At 37.9% G+C, this 18,524-nt stretch overlaps 2 protein-coding genes across 2 annotated transcripts; both read right to left on the reverse strand.

The window, feature by feature from the left end:
* Window positions 1-205: 205 nt before the first annotated feature.
* On the reverse strand, window positions 206-2,750 carry LOC100891332 (CD97 antigen). The gene is made up of 3 exons (XM_030990200.1): window positions 2,479-2,750; window positions 1,553-1,619; window positions 206-995 (listed from the first exon to the last, which is right to left on the reverse strand). Exons 1-3 carry the CDS (start codon window positions 2,678-2,680, stop codon window positions 467-469), a joined length of 798 nt encoding a protein of 265 aa, XP_030846060.1. The 5' UTR covers window positions 2,681-2,750; the 3' UTR covers window positions 206-466.
* Window positions 2,751-5,408: 2,658 nt separating this feature from the next.
* Window positions 5,409-12,465, reverse strand: LOC115926081. Its single transcript, XM_030990472.1, has 6 exons — window positions 12,308-12,465; window positions 8,586-8,873; window positions 7,781-7,884; window positions 7,174-7,320; window positions 6,648-6,830; window positions 5,409-5,861 (listed from the first exon to the last, which is right to left on the reverse strand). The coding sequence occupies exons 1-6, from the start codon at window positions 12,387-12,389 to the stop codon at window positions 5,409-5,411; spliced, it is 1,257 nt and encodes a 418-aa protein (XP_030846332.1). The 5' UTR covers window positions 12,390-12,465.
* Between the last annotated feature and the right edge of the window lie 6,059 nt (window positions 12,466-18,524).

The following is an 18,524-nucleotide window of genomic DNA, read 5'->3' on the forward strand; positions in this document are numbered from 1 at the left end:
TCGATTATTTACAGAGGGGCGCAGTTGTGCACCACACCAAACTCCCCTACTTTAAGTCAAGTATTTCGTTGTATTATGTAGTTTCGTTGGTAGGTTTATTTTAATAGTTTAAAGATATGGAAAATTTCCTTGTATTTTATATTTAGCAAGGCAATCTCACATACAAATTAACTACCAAGTGTCGTCTAATGCGTCGATTGCCGTCTGCTATATACGTCCAGCGAGCGAAAATGAGACAACCGGAGCAATATGAACGATAATCCGAACGGAAATTTAATCAACTACAAGAAGATCTGTAACAGAAGAAATAAGTGATGTTTTCTTAGAACAGTCGGAATAAACTGTTATAATCGCTTCAAAAACATACTTGAACGTGTGCACTTCTACGACCCTATGGTCAAATCCAAAATCTATCAGTTCTACATGATGTCTTCACCACTCTGTACCAGCATTATCATACAAAGCTCTAGAAAGTCTCTCCGGTAGAGCTAGCCTCCTGTCTCTGGATTTCCGCTGGAGTCCGAGTTGGAAACGGGCCGTCCTTCAGGTCTGCTGAGCTGTTCTGGAGCGTTGAGCTGGGTTGTCCAGAACCGGAACTGACCGCAGAGGGCGTCGTGAAATATTTAGGTAAGCAGCATTTGAACTGGGAACGCCATGTCAAGCGCACCTGGGGCTGTCTAACGCAATACAGCATGAAGATGAAATACCCCTGAAGAGAGTTCAGTACAGTGAAGATTCCTTGCACAACCGCACTGGCTGGTTGTATGATGCTCAGGTAACCAAGAGACCACGTGAGACCCATTAGAGTCAAGATGCAAACTGCGTTCTGGAAACGTCGAATCCGCTGGCGCTTGTCCGTCTTGTCCAGGTGTTGTCCTTTCATAGTTTTGTTCAGTCGCATGAGGACCCGAACATAGATGACAAAGTTGAAGATCATGACGACACCAATAGGTATCAGGAGACCACCAATCACAGGCCAGAATGCAAGGAAGCAACTATAACACAAAATTGAAATAAAATAAAACATCATCTTAACAGATTTATATTTCTAACTTGAGTGTATAACACGATCACCAAGACTTGAGATAAATATGCGTCACCTAAATGTGCAAACATTACACTGACATAAATAATACTAATATTAATCAAATATTAAGGATGCCAATGTTACATTGAGAAAGCGCTTTTTCATTATAAAATATAGGCGGTAAAATAGGCTCTTGAAATGGCCTTTGGATTGATTTTCAAGTTTTTTACGATCGTGCTAAGTCATGATGCCAATATAATGGGATGTTATCTCTTACAGAGTGTCTAAGAACACGAAATTCAGTCTGTCACAACAAGGTGACATTAGGTCATAAAATCATAGCATAAAATCATAACAAAAAATAATAACAAAGTAAATATACATATACATACACAAATCGCAGTTAAGATATAAAACACCATTGCTGTCATAATGCAGAAGTAATTCCCCTGCACTACCTTCGACAGCAGAGGAATACAAAAACCCGATGTGTTAAAAAAAGATATTCTGCATGATAAAACGTACAAATCTGTCTGTGCGTAGTATTGTCTTGAAGCACCTGCAGTAATCCCGACTATTAACAAAGGGCAACCTACAAAAAGAACAAACAATTTGAGAGTGGTCAAGTTCACATTAGTCCTTTTCTTCCTCTCCCTGTCTTTTCCCTCTTCTTTCTTCTTTATTTTTGTCTTTTTAATTCCTTTCTGTTTTTGGTTCTTTCTTTCTATATTTCTTTCCTTTTCGTCTCTCAGCAAGTGACCTACATATATAACGAACATTTACTCATCTTGCTTCGTTAATGTTTTTTTGCTATTTATGTTTTTTTAATCTGGACAATTATTTCATCGAAATTAGTTTATAAGGTGTAAAAATGAGGTTACGTGTTTATGCTACTTGGTTGTATGATTTTTTCTTGTTTTAATGCATACAGTTTTAATGGATTTTCAGGGCCCTATGAAAGACCAACTTTTGTTGAATGGGATACCCTGAAGAAATATAAATGAATGAAATAACTAAAATGAGATGAAATAAGCGAACGGGTTCAGGAATTTTCTCCAGAACAGTTCTACTAGATAGAATGGGCTTCAAACAAGCACTTCTTTAAATTGTATTCCCTTGCCAACAATCATGATAAGTGTGAAAAACAAATTTCCTACATTAACTTTTCGGGCGAGGAGAGGCGGTAGGTGGAGTCATGTTATAATAATCCGTTTTATCGGCGCCCCAACGGACAAACACATGATCTTCGTAAAATCGAGTAAACCCAAATACTCGGAAACTAACAGTGAATAACGCACAATGAATATTCTGCTCTCTCGTTCAAAGTCTGTGGATACATTTAATTCATATGCTTGCATATGGAACGAGGGAGGGGAGGGAGAAAACCTACGTTCCATCCCCTCCTTGTAGTGACGCCCTTGTATTAATTCAAGGAGCAGATGAAATCTTACCCCATGCGATCAACGAAGCTTTCTTCATAAACCGTGGCAAATAGTAATGGTGGACCAGTACGAGGAGATTATGCATGTTGTAGCCCTCAACGGCCATCCAGAAAATAGATACCAGGATGAAATATTGGAGGAATGCAGCCAGGATCGAGCAAGGGAGAGGGGAGAGCTCAGTCACATCCCGTTTAGTGTCCACTGATATCATGACTATAAAGATCACATAGAGTCCTAGTAAGGCACAGCAGAGGGATAGGAGAATCTGGTTGGGTTTCCGGTCTCGTAGCTTTCTGAGAGATGAAAAAGAAAACCAGAAGATACTCTGTGAATGCTGCATTATCATAATGGAATAACTAAAATTCATGAACAAATTTACCATTTCTTTAAATCCTCTAAAATGACCTTCAATTGAACATGTGGAAGGCTCAAGCTGACTTGGAATAACTTCTTTGCAGGGGAGAAATATTTGATTTGTTTCAGTTATGGTTCCGGTCAGGGTTAGGATAATCACATTTCTGTTCTCATTACGTTTAATACCATTGACAGCCTTTTTTTTTCTCGAAACGGTCTACATTGAAGGCGATCAATAATATCGCCATCGTATTAACATCTATTAATTTTATTATATGTTGATGTCTATTAATAAAACAAAGAAGAATATAAATTTAAGCGGGTACAAATTCATCCCCATGTGCTAAACAAAAATGGTTTCTTATTATTTATAAAGACAATAATAATTTGGCACTTGATAATGGTACTCACTTGTTTGTTGCAAATGTAAAGATTGTCATAACAAGGCCCAATATTGAAATCAGGCAACCAACATAGCTAACGATCTCGAGGATGAAATCTGCTTCACCTGATAATTGTTCTCCTCCATAGATATCCTATAACGGAAAAAAAAATGAAGGGTCGAAAATAACTGAGAAAATATGACATTATTATCTATTCTAAAATCGTCCACCTAAACACAAGTTAAGCCCCTATTATGGGATTCGAATTTCTAATCTCACGTTGACCTTATAGGCGTAATGAAGAAAAATGATTATACAATAATTGGGTCTTATTTACCCCGAGAAGCCACATTGGTATTGCACGCTGATTCTTTATCCGATGGAGTGACGAAATATACATAGGAAAAGCAATATCCTAACAATATTGAACTCGATCAAAGAAATAGAATAAAATACATGATTTTATTCTACGGAAAAAGAACCTTTTATGTTATCATCACAGTGTTTCCCGGTATTCAAGAAAAATCCCTGGGTCTAAAGGGACAAATGTGAACAAAACACCTTGTCCAAGGATCGAAGCACAGGAATGAATCGGATTTCAGTTACTAAGTTTGTCCCCATTCCCGAAACATGCAAATACCAATTATGTACATTATTAAAATACAAAGAATACATACCTAAAAAAAAAGCAATTAAGTGAGAAAGGGGAGATAAGATGATGAACCAGTATTTGGAGGGAGGGGAACAAATGCAAAGTTGCTTGTCGGGGTCAATCCCCAAACGAATCATATCTTATTGTAAAGATATTAAATCAAAATGGGAGCGGTCATTCCAATGACCATTGCTGAGCTACCATGAGAATTGCATTTTTTCAAAAATGATTTTTTTTTTTTTTTTTTTTTTTTTTTTTTTTTAATTTTTTTTAATTTTTTTTTTGAAGCTTTAGAGTGATACAGATTTTAAAATGTTATCGGTTAATCAATTACAGAAGACTTGGCCTCTGTATCTTATCTGACTTGTTTGTCTGTCGGTAGTTTTAAAGAATATAGAATATAGTTTATGTAAGCTTCTGGGGTTGTATTTATGGATGTAATCATTTGCTAAACACTAGTCACCAGGGGCGGATCTAGCTTTTTGCTAAGGGGGGGTTTGACCAAAATAATGACGATGCGGAGCATCGTCCACGAGCCGCGAAGCGGCGAGCCGATTTTTTTTTGGGGTGTTTATTTGAACTCCGTAAGTGATGTTTTCCTGGCATCTATTAACACAATGGAGACCATAAAAAGCAGTGCATGATAACGTCTTTTTAAATCAAGTAACAGTAAATACACAGTTATATCCAGAGTTATCATGTGTTGGGTTAAGTTACCAGATGAGTTGAATATCTTCTCACAATATTTGCACTTGAAAGGGTTTCTCTCCAGCGTGCGTTCTTTTTTCTTTTTTTTTCTTTTTTTTTTTCTTTTTTGGGCCGCCCAAGGGGGGGGGGGGTTTAAACCCCCTAAACCCCCCGTAGATCCGAGCCTGGTCACTATACCTTTGAGGCAAAGACCTGTTAACATGTTTTAGCATAAACTCTTGACTGGCAGATTTAGCCTGTTCAATTCAGTAAAGAGATTAAAAATGAATCAGTTTACATGAAGATATTTCGGACGAAGAGTTTAACACGTACCAAGAGAATTCCGAAGTTAGTCAGATGATTACACTCGCATTCGATCCTTTCACTGGTGTCATTACTCGTCTTGTTACATCCACGTTGAGACCAGGCTTTGTCGTCAAAGTCCCAGAATACACACTGAGCATTGGTCCCATTCTGAAAATAAAGATAAAGTAGAAATTAAACGAATTTTTTTTTTTCTCTCTAAAATGAGGTAAAATATAGTTCATTGTTATTTTAAATTGGTTTTTTTTTTGGATGGATTTATGAAGTTCTTTGTTGCATTTGCAAATTATTGTTTATGTCAATCACCCTATGATATCACAGTCCAAGGTTTACACCAGATTCTCTTGATTTGTCTTACATATCCTCTTCCTCTCTATTTCATTACCTCCTTCTCTCTCTCTCTCTCTCTTTCTCTCTCTCTCTCTCTCTCTTTACCATAGGTCTTTACTATCATGAACCCATTAATTCCTCAATCCATTTCTGCCAACTTTAAGTTTTCTCTGTTTATCATTTCGTGTCATTTTACAACGTAAATATATTCATTGAGTGACGCGATACAATTCTGTATTCGCTATAAGTTCAATAAATTGATTGTCATATCTTCTTACTGCATTTAGAGGAGTGAACGATATCCTGACTGGTTCGCTCAAATTCTCCACCTTTTCGTTATTGAAAGACGCCGATATGATCCTAGAATTCAAGGGTCCATTGTTCTCTTCTACATCTTGGTTGAACTGCGCAATCCCCGTATCCTGGAACATAGATGGCACGCGATACGTCGTGATGACGAGACGCCCTCTGCGTCCTGAGAACCTGTCCGCTAAACCCGATGGAATGAAGAGTGTAGCCTGTGTCTGGGTGGCTTCTGGCTCTTGCGTCAGGTCACCTCTTTCCACCTTGAAGTCTTCGTCAGAGATGCTCTCACCGTCATCAGTTACAGACATGAAGACAGTATAACCTTGGCCGATGTCCTCGGGGGTCACATCAAGTACCTGAAACGGAAAGACCGAATGAGAGTGTTTTTAAAATATATAGCCAGTTCAGGTATGAACAGATAATTATCAACAGCTGGTCACAGAAACAGTCCCTGCAAGGGAGGACCCAAACATGCCGTTAAAATTGGTTCGCTACTGTTCAGATGAAGTTATGTATGGCTAATCTGTAGAATATAAAATTAATCAAATATTTTTCTAACTTACATCACATAAGAAATGTGTGGCACACAAATTATGAAAATATGAAAGTGTGCAATTATATCGGATAAAAGTGATATTGCATGACAGATCTAAAAGCTAGCCTGACTTTACAAGAATCATTCCATAGTCAAAGAAGTTGTGTCAGCGTAATACTTCAAGAAATTTGCATTGGATCTAGTTATTGTTCCATTCGTGTTACTGGTAGTGAGGGGAAAGGATACAATGACAAGAGAACAAAGTACGTGTTGCATCACGATCCAACTCGATATGTCACTTTTCTTCAGTACCCATTTGCACTACGGTCAAGGATCAAGTTTCATTTTGTTTTGTTTGTCAGTTACTGAAGTTACTGATTTTGAGATTATTTAAATTGGTTGAGATTCACAAAACTCTTATCAGGCATGGCGCACAGGAAGGTTCATTGAACTGATAATCATTTTGTACAAACACCTAATCCCTCAGTCGCTCATTTGAGTGGTATGACAGCCGAAGTAGAATGTCAAATATATTGGACATTTTCAAAACTTGCATGGCATGTGACCTTCTCTTAAACAATTGAAAAGTACAGACTGTCTGCCCTACCTCAGCAGCAACATTGGTTTCCACAAACCGACTACTTTCATTTCCCACTTCTACGACAGCAAGCTGTGCTTCGAGAGCCAAGACTACACGGCTGGGCGAGCTATTCTCTTCTTCGGCCATACCAAGCTGTTCGTCAGGTAAGGCTGCGATGTTATTTACAATTCCTACCATAGATTTAGCCACCTGTTGTTCAAGAAAATAAAATATAGTGTGAGTACCAGTAAAAAGTTGTGATTGCATCGTGACAGAATAATGCTGAGATCTTCCTTTGTAATTGACTTATGTTAGTATCACCTTGAAAACCTTAAGTTAGTAATCACTAGACAGCACTTGAATCGAGACTATCATCATGTAAGGAATATACTAAACATTATGAAACAAGGAAAAGGGGACCGTAAACTTGTTTATTAGCACTTCTACATATGAAATACCGGCTAGAGTAGTTTAAGCATTCAGCTGATAGAAACAGGTATGTTTCTTTAACCATGATTGAATAAATAGATCCAAATGAATTCGAAACACATACCTTTGTTTCTGTAGAATTTATTTCATTTATATCCTCAAGAAGTTCTGCAACTACATTGAGCCCCTCTAGAGAGATGTTCTGGCCCATGCTTGTGACGTTTTCCAACTCTTCAGCGACATTTGCTGCGTTATCTAAAGTGATTTCTACCTGCGAAATCAAATGCAGATGTTATCAAATAGAGAGAGAGACAGACAGACAGAGAAGAAGAGAGACAAAGAGAGAGCAGCAGAGATAGAGAGAGAGAGAGAGGAAGAGAGACACAGAGGAATGAGAGATAAAGGGAAAGACAGCGAGAGAGAAATCGAGAGAGAGAGAGAGAGAGAGAGAGAGAGAAAGAGAGAGAGAGAAAAGGCTAGCCAAATATGACTAACTTGTATGATAAAAATGCGATTTTTTTTTTTTAAACCATAGACCTTGGGTTTTCCTCACGAACTAAATAAAAAGTTGTTTATTAAATTTCAATTTAATTTCAGTTTCATTTATAATTAAATTCCCTTGTCAGTCCAATTCCATTACTTTTTCAATTTGATCCCACTTCCAATTTCATGTTTATTTGCTAACAGCGTCGTTTCAAAATGATGGTCCTGAAATTCAAGAATATACTGACGTTTCTTAAGATCTCAAGAATCTCTTCAGCAGTTAGGTTTTTTCCGCAGCTCATCTTACAAGCATTGGTATAACAGCCTTCACATGGACCAACTGTAGCCTGACCTGCAAAAAAAGAAAGAAAATGTATATAATATTGATACATATTTTTGTCCCGGCTATTCATAGAGGTTTCGTATTCGAGTGTTCTGACGTTATCGTGTTCATTTTTTTACGTATTAGCCCATGAAAATATGCTACTACTACTTTAACAAAGTTATGAAGTCTTGGACTGTGCGTGGGGAAAGGCCTCCATCCCTACACACAATGCTCTACAAGATCTCCTTTTAAGTGGATTTCTCAATGTCCTTTGAAATTCGACTTAATTTATGATAATATTATGCCTTTGTATCTTGAATCTTAAATGCTTTGATTACTTTTAGACAATTGATAATGTACAATTACAAATTAATTTCATTTTCTATATTATAAAATTATTATCAAATGACGTTAACTTTGCAATTGCAAACGTCAATTGATATCAATTTTATGTGAGCATTCTTGTTATGGTTTGATTGAGTTATGGAAATACAATTATTTGAAATAGATAATATCTTGTTCATGGATTAGATAAAAGCACTACACGTGATGAAAAATATTTATAATAGACACCAGCTAGAGGTCAGAAAATATGAAAAATATGAAAAATATCAATAATTTGAAGAAAATTAATAGCTAATTAGATTTTTTTTAAATATATAAATAACTAATGTATTAATTAATTATTCTAAATTGTAAAAAAGAAAGAAAAACATTTCAAATTGGACGAATTTCTGACAAACCTTCGCACGTGTAGGCTACCTCAAGGTACTTATATGTTCCAATGCACGGATCACCAGCAAGGTCATTCGTTGCAGTAATGCTGCATTGCGATCGGCCGTTACATTTTGAACCGATAACAGCCACTACGTCTGATGCACAAGACGTGTCTGATACTTGTGGGTTAGGACAGGTTGTGCTGTCACTTCGTCCGTAGACAGCGGTAGCAATGTTGATCAGGCCCTCTTTGCAATTTATTTCACCCGTCGTCCTCTCACAGATAATTATCTTAGTTTCTGAAGAAGAAAAGAGAACACCACTGGCTTAAAGTAGCATGAACAGTATGATCCTCGCCCTTAGTTCACAGTTGTGTTTACATTCAGACCCTTTGGAAATACGAAGGCGAGGGACGAATAACGTGGAATATCATAACCATTATTCTAAGTCATGATATGCATACACTAGTTGCAAATATTTAAATATCTAGACATAGAATTCGTCATGGAGACAAATTAGGTGATTTTGTTTTGCTCCCGAAATTTTAAAAATCGCGCCGGCCGAAATATCGCTCAGGGGGGAGGGGGGGGGGGGGGGGGGGGGGGGGGGGTAGTGAGCACATTTTTTTTTTTAGCCCTTGAAAATTTAAAAATTTGCATCCCCCACCCTTGAGCTTAAAATTACGTGTTTTTACATGTTTGTTTTTCCCAGGGGGGGGGGGGGGGGGGGGAGGCCTGGGGCAAAGTGGATTGTTGATATTTTGTTAAGTTCATATCATTTAATAAAACTGATTATTTGAGAAACATTGTTAGTGTCATTTGTTAGTGGTAGTCCTAAGGTAAAACTGTAAACCAAATGTTTTGCTTTACTTTACTTTGTAATCCTGTTCTGGTTGTTCTAATTTTTGGGGTCCACTTTGCCCCGGGTTCCCCTACGGCCCTGTTACCATTAAATTAATGACAGGAGTAGGCGGTCTAAGGAGTATCGTGTCGTACATAGCAACAAGAAAAGCAATGTTAATGGTCAGGCGCGCCGGAAGCAGTTTGGGATTGGGGGGGCAAACATTCCAGGGGGCTCACATTCCAGGGGCAGTGACGTAATGAGAAAAATTGTTCGGAAGGGGGGGGGGAGAGACGAAAAATCTGCATCACCACCAGTCTTACACGTTACATGCAGGTCCCGCGGAACGTTTTTCAAAGTGGATCAGGTAGATCGTAAATTGGCGTGGGGTCCAGAGCATGAGCCTCGGCAGGGGGTCAAGGGGCTGAGCCCCCGGAAGCTCAGGGGTTTTAGGTATTTAATTACGGTTAGATGAGCATCCAGGGGCCCTCTGTAAGGCAATTGACGTGTTCCAAGGGGGGGGGGAGCCCCCAGAAGCTCAGAGGTTTAATATTTAACTACGGTCAGATGAGCATCCAGGGGCCGTCTTAGGGCCCTTGGTGTGGTCCAGGGGGCAGAGCCCCCGGAAGCTCAGGGGTTTTAGGTATTTAATTACGGTCAGATGAGCATCCAGGGCCCGCCTTAGGGCCCTTGGTGGGGTCCAGGGGGCAGAGCCCCCGGAAGCTCAGGGGTTTAGGTATTTAATTAAGGTCAGATGAGCATCCAGGGGCCGCCTTAGGGCCCCTGGTGGGGCCCAGGGGGCAAAGCCCGGGAAGCTCAGGGGTTTGAGGTATTTAATAACGGTCACATGAGCATCCAGGGGCCCGCCTTAGGGCCCTTGGTGGGGTCCAGGGGGCAGAGCCCCCTGAAGCTCAGGGGTTTTAGGTATTTAATTAAGGTCAGATGAGCATCCAGGGGGCCGCCTTAGGGCCCTTGGTGAGGTCCAGGGGCAAAGCCCCGGAAGCTCAGGGGTTTGAGGTATTTAATAACGGTCAGATGGGCATCCAGGGGCCCGCCCTAGGGTTCTTGGTGGGGTTCCAGGGGGCAGAGCTTCCGGAAGCTCAGGGGTTTTAGGTATTTAATTACGGTCAGATGAGCATCCAGGGGCCCGCCTTAGAGCCCTTGTTGGGGTCCAGGGGGCAGAGCCCCTGGAAGCTCGGGGGTTTTAGGTATTTAATTACGGTCAGATGAGCATCCAGGGGCCCGCCTTAGGTCCCTTGGTGGGGTCCGGGGGCAGAGCCCCCGTAAGCTCTGGGGTTTTAAGCATTTAATTACGGTCAGATGAGCATTTTTTATACCTTATTTGTGACATTGGCAGGTCACTTTTTTTTCTTCTCCGTCTTTCTTTCTTTTTCTCTTTAACATACTTTTTCAAAAAGGAGGGGGGGGGGGAGGTCGAGCTCAGCCACTTTGCAGACCATGACATAAAGGCTTCTAAATAAGCGTATTTCGCCTGACTGTAATTTGGGAATTTCTTATTTTCCAACAAACGCATAAAAAGGTATGACTTACAAGAAAAATGGAGAAAAAATGCCGGAAAATCATGTCACAACATCAACATTTGTAAATCACTTGTTTCGAATAAGAAATACATCACCCCCCCCCCCCCCATCAGTACGCCAGCTTCCAGTGGCTCATGTCTTCTCACCCCTATAACAAAAAAAAACGGACACGCTTTCCCATTCTCGCACAATATGTCCACGATATGCGCGTATCGCTATTATAGAGATCTCCATTGATAAATACCGTATAGGTGGCATGCGCAATGTTTATGAAATTTAATTCCTGTGAACTTTCCTTTTTCTTTGAATGGAATTGTATACAGATGATTGTATATGTGATTTAATTTAGGTTTTTATTATTGTTACGTTCTTTTGGATTAAAAATACAAACCATGTTTACTCCTTTACTGTTTGTTTTTGTTTTTTTGGAGGGGGGGGGGGGGCGTTTTTTTTTTTTTGGGGGGGGGCAAAAATGCGTTTTGCCCCCCCACTTTTTTGACTGGGGGGGCAACTGCCCCCCCCTGCCCCCCCACTTCCGGCGCCTATGTTAATGGTCGAGAATCGAGAGGAGAAACTGTGCAGATGAGAATTGTAAGGGAGATAAAGTATTGATGGAGAATAAAATAAGAACCATGAGAATTCACCGAATCTGACCATGATGAGGCTACAAGGCTAGACAGGCACAGGATAATGACAGAGGAGGGGAATAGAAAAAATATTGATAGTACTTTCATAATCAATATAGATACGATATGAAATTTACAAATGTCCTATTTTCCCCGATATGAGGCGAAGGGTAGCCTGAATACAAAATACAATGATATTTAACTGTATTGTGATATAAAATTGTACATGTTCTCGGGTTTCAGCTCCCCCCCCCCCCCACATTTAATATTTTAGACTCTTTTGAAGCTTATCTGCCGTAGTTTATAGAAGAGATTAGACTGCCCTGCAAGGTCACTGGACAGGTGGTTATCTCATCAACTTAGCTCTCAGTTAACATAAGAAAAAGAGGATCATGGGGGACCACTGGTCACCGATTAGGCATTGTTTGTTATATAGAGAGCGCAAGTAGCTACAAGTAGTGCAGTGGGCCTTTAATTTCAAATAATTCGATGCTATTTTGTCCTTCCCATATTCCCATTTTGTTTACTAATAGAAGGAAACAAACATCTTCTCATCTCAAACAATAATGAAGGGCAGACTTAGTCATGGACGTGTTGCATCAGGATTTGCAGTGTTCAGTTATTTCACTTTTCAAATTATTTTTCCTGCAATAGAGAGTTTAAACCACACATCTTGGAAGCATCAGAAATCGCTTCATGTATAGCAAACATGTTTCAGTAACTAACCTTGTCCACTAACACTGTACATTGTGACAGCGACAAGAAATAATGTCGAGATAAACATTTTCTCTCCACACAGTCCCGACATGATGTATCCTGATACAATTGTCAAAACTTTGGCGTCAGATGGCGGGCTTCGATAGATCAATGGTGTGCTAAATCCTGCAAAAAATCAAAGTAAAGTAAAAGTTGCTTTACAGAAAATCTTTATTTACATACAAACAGACATATATAATAAAAACTGAAGAATGGAGGATTCGGTGTTTAAATCAAACAGTTTTAGTATGTCGACTTACTTAGCGTCTAATAATCAAGCAACGTAGGCCTACTGTGCGTCGAAAATTCGTTACCAAATAAAACTTTTATTATCTTCTCTTCTCCATTTATTGGGTAATATACCAATTCGTGGACCAATTGTCAGAAATAGCCTATATATATATATATATATATATACACTGTAAGAGAAATATGAGCGACAGTGTATATATATATATATATATACATAATTATTTATATGTATATGTATGTGTGGGTGTGTCTTTCTCTCTTCCCCGTCTTTCTCTCTAAATCTCCCCCTCTCCGTTGTATATAATGTATACCTTTTAAATAGATCTCTGGGATTTTCGAAGACTCTGTTGATCCAGAGTTTATCTGAGGTGACCTCTGTTTCCGGATGAGTAACGAAATATCATGAGACTTCGAAATAACAGGAAATAACACCTACCGCGTATTCGGCCTAGGCTTACTTTGTGAAAATATGGGAAAAGTCCCCAAACATGATCTGGCAAACAAACTTTGCCATCTTTACTGCAGGCCTACTTGTACTAAGCAGATGCTCTAATAGTTTGCAGACACAAATAAAGCCTTGTCAGTCGCTGTGCGTTACAGTGTCTGCGCAGTGAGACAAGGCTCAGGGCATACTACAAAGGCTCTACTGAGCTGGTTTGATGCAGCAAGAGACTGGCAGAGCTAGGGTCTTTTTAATGCTTTAGGATTTGTGGTAAAGTGTCAAATAGGAGTCTGTGGCTGGTTTCCTTGAGTGGATTCCTTGACCACGACGAAAGTAAGAAGGGCATTAATACTCCGTTTATTAAAAGTAGGCCCGCATATTAAGTCAAAATCCCTCCGGTTCAAGTTTTGTTTATAAAGACTATCAAACTTTTCAGACCATCACACTCAACTGCAAAGTTTTAATTTTAGTTTGAATTTGAGATTATCAACAACAACAATTAGAACATGTAAAAAATAATGTTTCAATCATGATAACATAATATATAACAATATATCACAAGATAAATAACATTAGACATGATTAAGATCAACATTGTTTGCCAAAGTATGTTTTTATACAAATGCAAGAAAATTACTGTGATTTTTATTTAGGCAGTTGTCCATGTTCTTTGCCCCATGTGCCATATCTGTGCTCTATTACCTGACAGTATTCAATTAAATAGTGAGGAAGATTGCCATTTAATAAGTCATAGATGAAGGTTGAGAAAGATCGAAAATAAAGGTTGTAAACATTTACAATTTTTATCTTTTGGAATAGGGTTCCAAATGGTTACCTCTTGGGCTAAAGGTTATCGCTCTCATCGCCATAATTCCTGGCTAGACCATCATCCATTAGCATTCGTGTAGGCACCCTACCTTTCAGCTGGGGCAAGTCATGGACTTCCCAGTGTTTATTTTCCTTCCCGATTCTTCCTATTTCCTTTTCGATTTTGTCAAATGTTTTTTCCCGATTTTTCCCGATTTTTCCCGATTTTTCACCTTTTTTTTCAAATCTCCTCTTATCTTCCTGATTTTTGCAAACTTTGCTTGACATGGAAACTCCCCCCCCCCCCTCCCCGCTCCCGTTTATGCCACTGCCATCATAAATAGCTAAGCGTTGCTGTGCCGGAAGTTTTGCAAAAGTGAAAGTCCGTTCATACAAGCATTGCGGTGCGGCATGACCGCATTGCTGTACCGCAATAAAGTTTAAAATATCTTTTTAATTGAAATGCCATGACTTCGCGTTGAGTTGCGTCAAAAAATAATTTATATATCGGCAAGCATAAAACAATGTAGGCCTACCGCTCATAAACCGTCGCGTTTCGAGTAAAAATTCAGCTTAAGTCTAATGGACCGGTCAAATTACATATGGGATTGTTTGGAAACTCGAAATTCAGTCCTTGTTTTCTCATGGTCAGGGATTTAGGACAGTCGGTAAAATGTGTACACTCTTTCTTTTCAACTGTAGAGCAATAATAAAGCCAAAATGATAAAGATGTGGATAAAAGTATTCACCAAATCGCGTGAATTGAGTTTGAATTTTAAATTTTCTTGGGCTAGGGAGAATGTTTCCCAGACAATCGACATCAGATACATTATATACCTTTAATAAAATGAAGGAAGTTGTTTGAACATTTTGTGAGGGGCAATACAAATATATAAAATAAAAGATGTATACAAATTTTAACACATCAAGATCTATGATAAGATTATTGTACTGTGTGACGCTATATTTCATTTATTATGCTTTGTTATTATTTTGATTGTCATCTACCGCCAAAGAGAACGACTTATTCTAATTTGTTATGTTATATAGACATTCAAAACTTATAATAAACCTTTGAACTGCATTATATATTATAAAAGTGCACCATTCAGAATCATTTATTTGTGTGTCCTATAAATTACAATAAAGAGGGAGGGGGATTCTGCGACAATCAAATCAACTCTACTGGCAAATAGGTTTGTGTATATAATTGTTTGTATAGCTTACCTGTATAGCATCTGAGATGGAGAATCCTTTGTTGAAGCTTCGGAACTTCTAAAGACTTCAATACGACAGATTCGAGAAATCAAACAACGATCACTTCAAGTGAATTCCATAAAACGTGTACGTAAATACGTGTCATCATAAATCGGACATACCAATACCAAGTTTTCTTCTTTTGTTTCTTCCCAATTATAATAATTCCGATGTTTCGAAAGTTCATAAATGTCCGCAAGTGGTTATTTTTGTGTTCACATATGGTATATAATCCAGAAACGCATTTTATTTATGTTCGTTCAATTAATGTCAACGGAAATTATGACCCACATTCAACGTGATCTTATATACTACAACCAGCGCTACGGTCTCATACTTTCACTTTCACATGATGATCTTGCTGTTTCCTTAGCTATGGGAAGCAGGAAATTCCGCAGGAGATAACAAAATGAACAATTCAAACTGGATTTATTTGATGATAGGGATACCCGTAACGGAAATAAACTCAGATCCTTCAGAAAATAAAAAAATACAATCAAGCAAAACAAGTATTTATCCCATATATAAATTTCAGAAAAAATATCACCAAACAACGACTGAGCGCACACAACTGAATTACCCATAAAACGGGAAGATATAAAAGATCAGGAAAAACGCCCCCTTATACAATTCTATATAGACGGCAATATGAATCTAGTAGGAGATGAATTCCATATAATTATGAAATGTGATGAATATAAAGATTTACGGGTAGATTTTTTTTTTAATTAGCAATTTGGAAAAAAATTGTATTAACTTACATATCATGAGATTAGACAATAAAGATATGATAGATAGTTTCTCTTCGTTCACGAAAAACATAATTGCAGTAGGTGAGGGGTAACATCAAAATTCTGTGTAACAACAAAATAAAAATAAAATAAAAAAGCCTTATTGAATTTGATAAAAGATAAGTGTACAACCCTATTATTTTTTCCGTATTTCTTTTATGTATTCGACCTAAGGGGGTCGCATTTATAGGTACTATTACGTCATAGTTGTAGGCGAAACGATTATCCATTGCATTCCAAGTACCTCATTTACCTATTTTGTAAGCATGGGTTATAATTTATCAGAAAATTGCTATATTATGTTTTATATATCTAAATCTTCGGATGCATTATGGTACATTATATTATTTACGTTATGCATTATGTGACATGTTATTACAAGAATAAAAAGATTCGTTTCTACTGTATCTAATTTTCCTTCTGTTTTGCTACACTGCATTGTAAATTGATCTATCAACTTATGATTTATATGTTTACAAACAGAATATGGATTAGTTACATTCGTTGTAAATTGATTTATATGTTTATAAACAGATTATCGGTGAACATCAATGAAGTTTGTACGGGGGTAATTTAAGCCTCGTCCATTTCTAAACGAAGAAATACATCGAATGGTTTGTGTTTAAAAAAAGAAAAAAGAAAAGAAGAACAAAAGTATTGATGGGCAGCCTTGTTGATCTGTTTCGATTGCCGGTTCTTAAAGAGAAAGTTCATTGATTTAAAAAACTAACTTTAAAGCTTATCTGTACTAGTTTACAGGAGGGATTAGAGCACTCTGCAAGGTCACTGGACAGGTGGTTATCTCATCAACTCAGCTCTCAAATAACATAAGAAAAACAGGATCATGGGGGACCAATGGTCACCGATTAGGCATTGTTTTCTATACAGAGGGAGCAAGTAGCTACAAGTAGTGCAGTGGGCCTTTAATGTCATTATTGCAAAGGTGACACTTTGATTGGCCAAGGTTATCAAAAGCCAATGCTTCGAAACATTCGAAATAATGATTATTAACACTTACAAAACGCTTAGATACAGCCCCGACATAGCACCTGAAGAGCTCCCCGGTCGTTGCTGAGATTATGACGTCACATCTTGAACATGACGATGTCCCATGACATCTCACACAATTTCAGTGCCTGTTTCATTCATCTTTTCTTCAGTTATTTCTCTTACTTAAATACCCTCAGGCAAAATGTTTAATCTATTGCCTCACTCTAAACCCCGTGCATGGTATTATTTTGATAAAAATGCAAGGATAAAAAAAAAGGAATCCGTCGCTTGTAAACCAAAATAAGACGCCATTGTATTTTCAGCTGCATACATCGCGGCATGTTCGGCGTTTCAAGAGGGAACAAAATGACGTCCATGCTATCATTCCAGATGTTTTTTTAATTTGAAAGTGTTGTTTCTTTGATTCAATTCAATTCAATTCAATTCATTTAATTTTCCTCTTTCAATCGTTTATATTTACAATGATGGTACATTTTAACATATTCACATATTTATATACATATAGATCAATTTGCACAATACAATACATTACAAAAATAAAAATGAAATTGAAAGGGAAGGAGGGCCGAAAAAAAAGCTGAGCTTGTAGGGTGTAAGCCCCCCTGTAAAAGTAATTATTATGAATTATTATTTTATGAGAAAAAACAACAACAATAACAATAACTGATTCAGTAAAACGCAAAACATTGATATCATAAATACATGATCTTTATAAAAAGAAACAATCAAAGTTGCATAAAGTAACACTACAACTTATATTTGATTGGGGAATGCAATAGCCTAGTAACTATTCAGAAGAAAGCTTTTATGTCTCCTTTTAAAAATTTGTATCGAATTACCCTGTATATATCATTTGAAAGAGAATTCCACAGTTTTGGACCTGTAAAAACAAATGTTCATTAACTCCTATCCTGTGTATACAAACAAAATAATTTAGTTATCAGAATGGGGGTCATATCCCTTTTTGAATGGTGCAAAATTCCATCACATTTATATACACTAAACTCATTATAATTTGAGAAATAAAAGCATTGCAATTATGTTCATTCTTTATGGGGTGTCGTCTGCTTGGGCAGGGTTGGTTCATATTGTGACGGCATTAAAACATTGTTATTTTCTGGCGAATCTCTCGCATATCCCAGATGCTATGGAGGTTGTTTTATATGTATTTTTATAAACCACCCGATATGTAGTTGACCTAAAACTTGTGTGATGGCCATCTGTTAGCTTACCAGTCTCTAGTAATACGCTATTGGCCATATTTGTGATTTTCTATGAACCCGCACTTTAAAGGAACATAAAGAAGAGAGAAATTAGGAAACGGCCAAAGGGTCAAAGAAAAGAAAAGGATAGAAGAAATAGAAGGAAAAAGGAAAGAGAGAGAGAGAGAAAGAAAGAAGAATAACAGGGAAGAAGATGAAGAAGAAAAAAGAAGTAGAGAACAAAAGAAGAAGAGGATCCGGAGGAGCAGGAAAGGGAGAGGGTGGGTGTTTTACATAGTTACCATGCATAATTATATTGAGAATGCATTAATAACTGTCTGGAATGTAGGCTAGCCAAGCGCGCGTATCGACGCTCTGAACACAACAAAAACAAATAGCTTTTCCATCATCCATCCAGGCAGCAT

This window comes from Strongylocentrotus purpuratus, unplaced genomic scaffold (assembly GCF_000002235.5).
Source record: "Strongylocentrotus purpuratus isolate Spur 01 unplaced genomic scaffold, Spur_5.0 spur5_contig_844, whole genome shotgun sequence".
Taxonomy (NCBI): domain Eukaryota; kingdom Metazoa; phylum Echinodermata; class Echinoidea; order Camarodonta; family Strongylocentrotidae; genus Strongylocentrotus; species Strongylocentrotus purpuratus.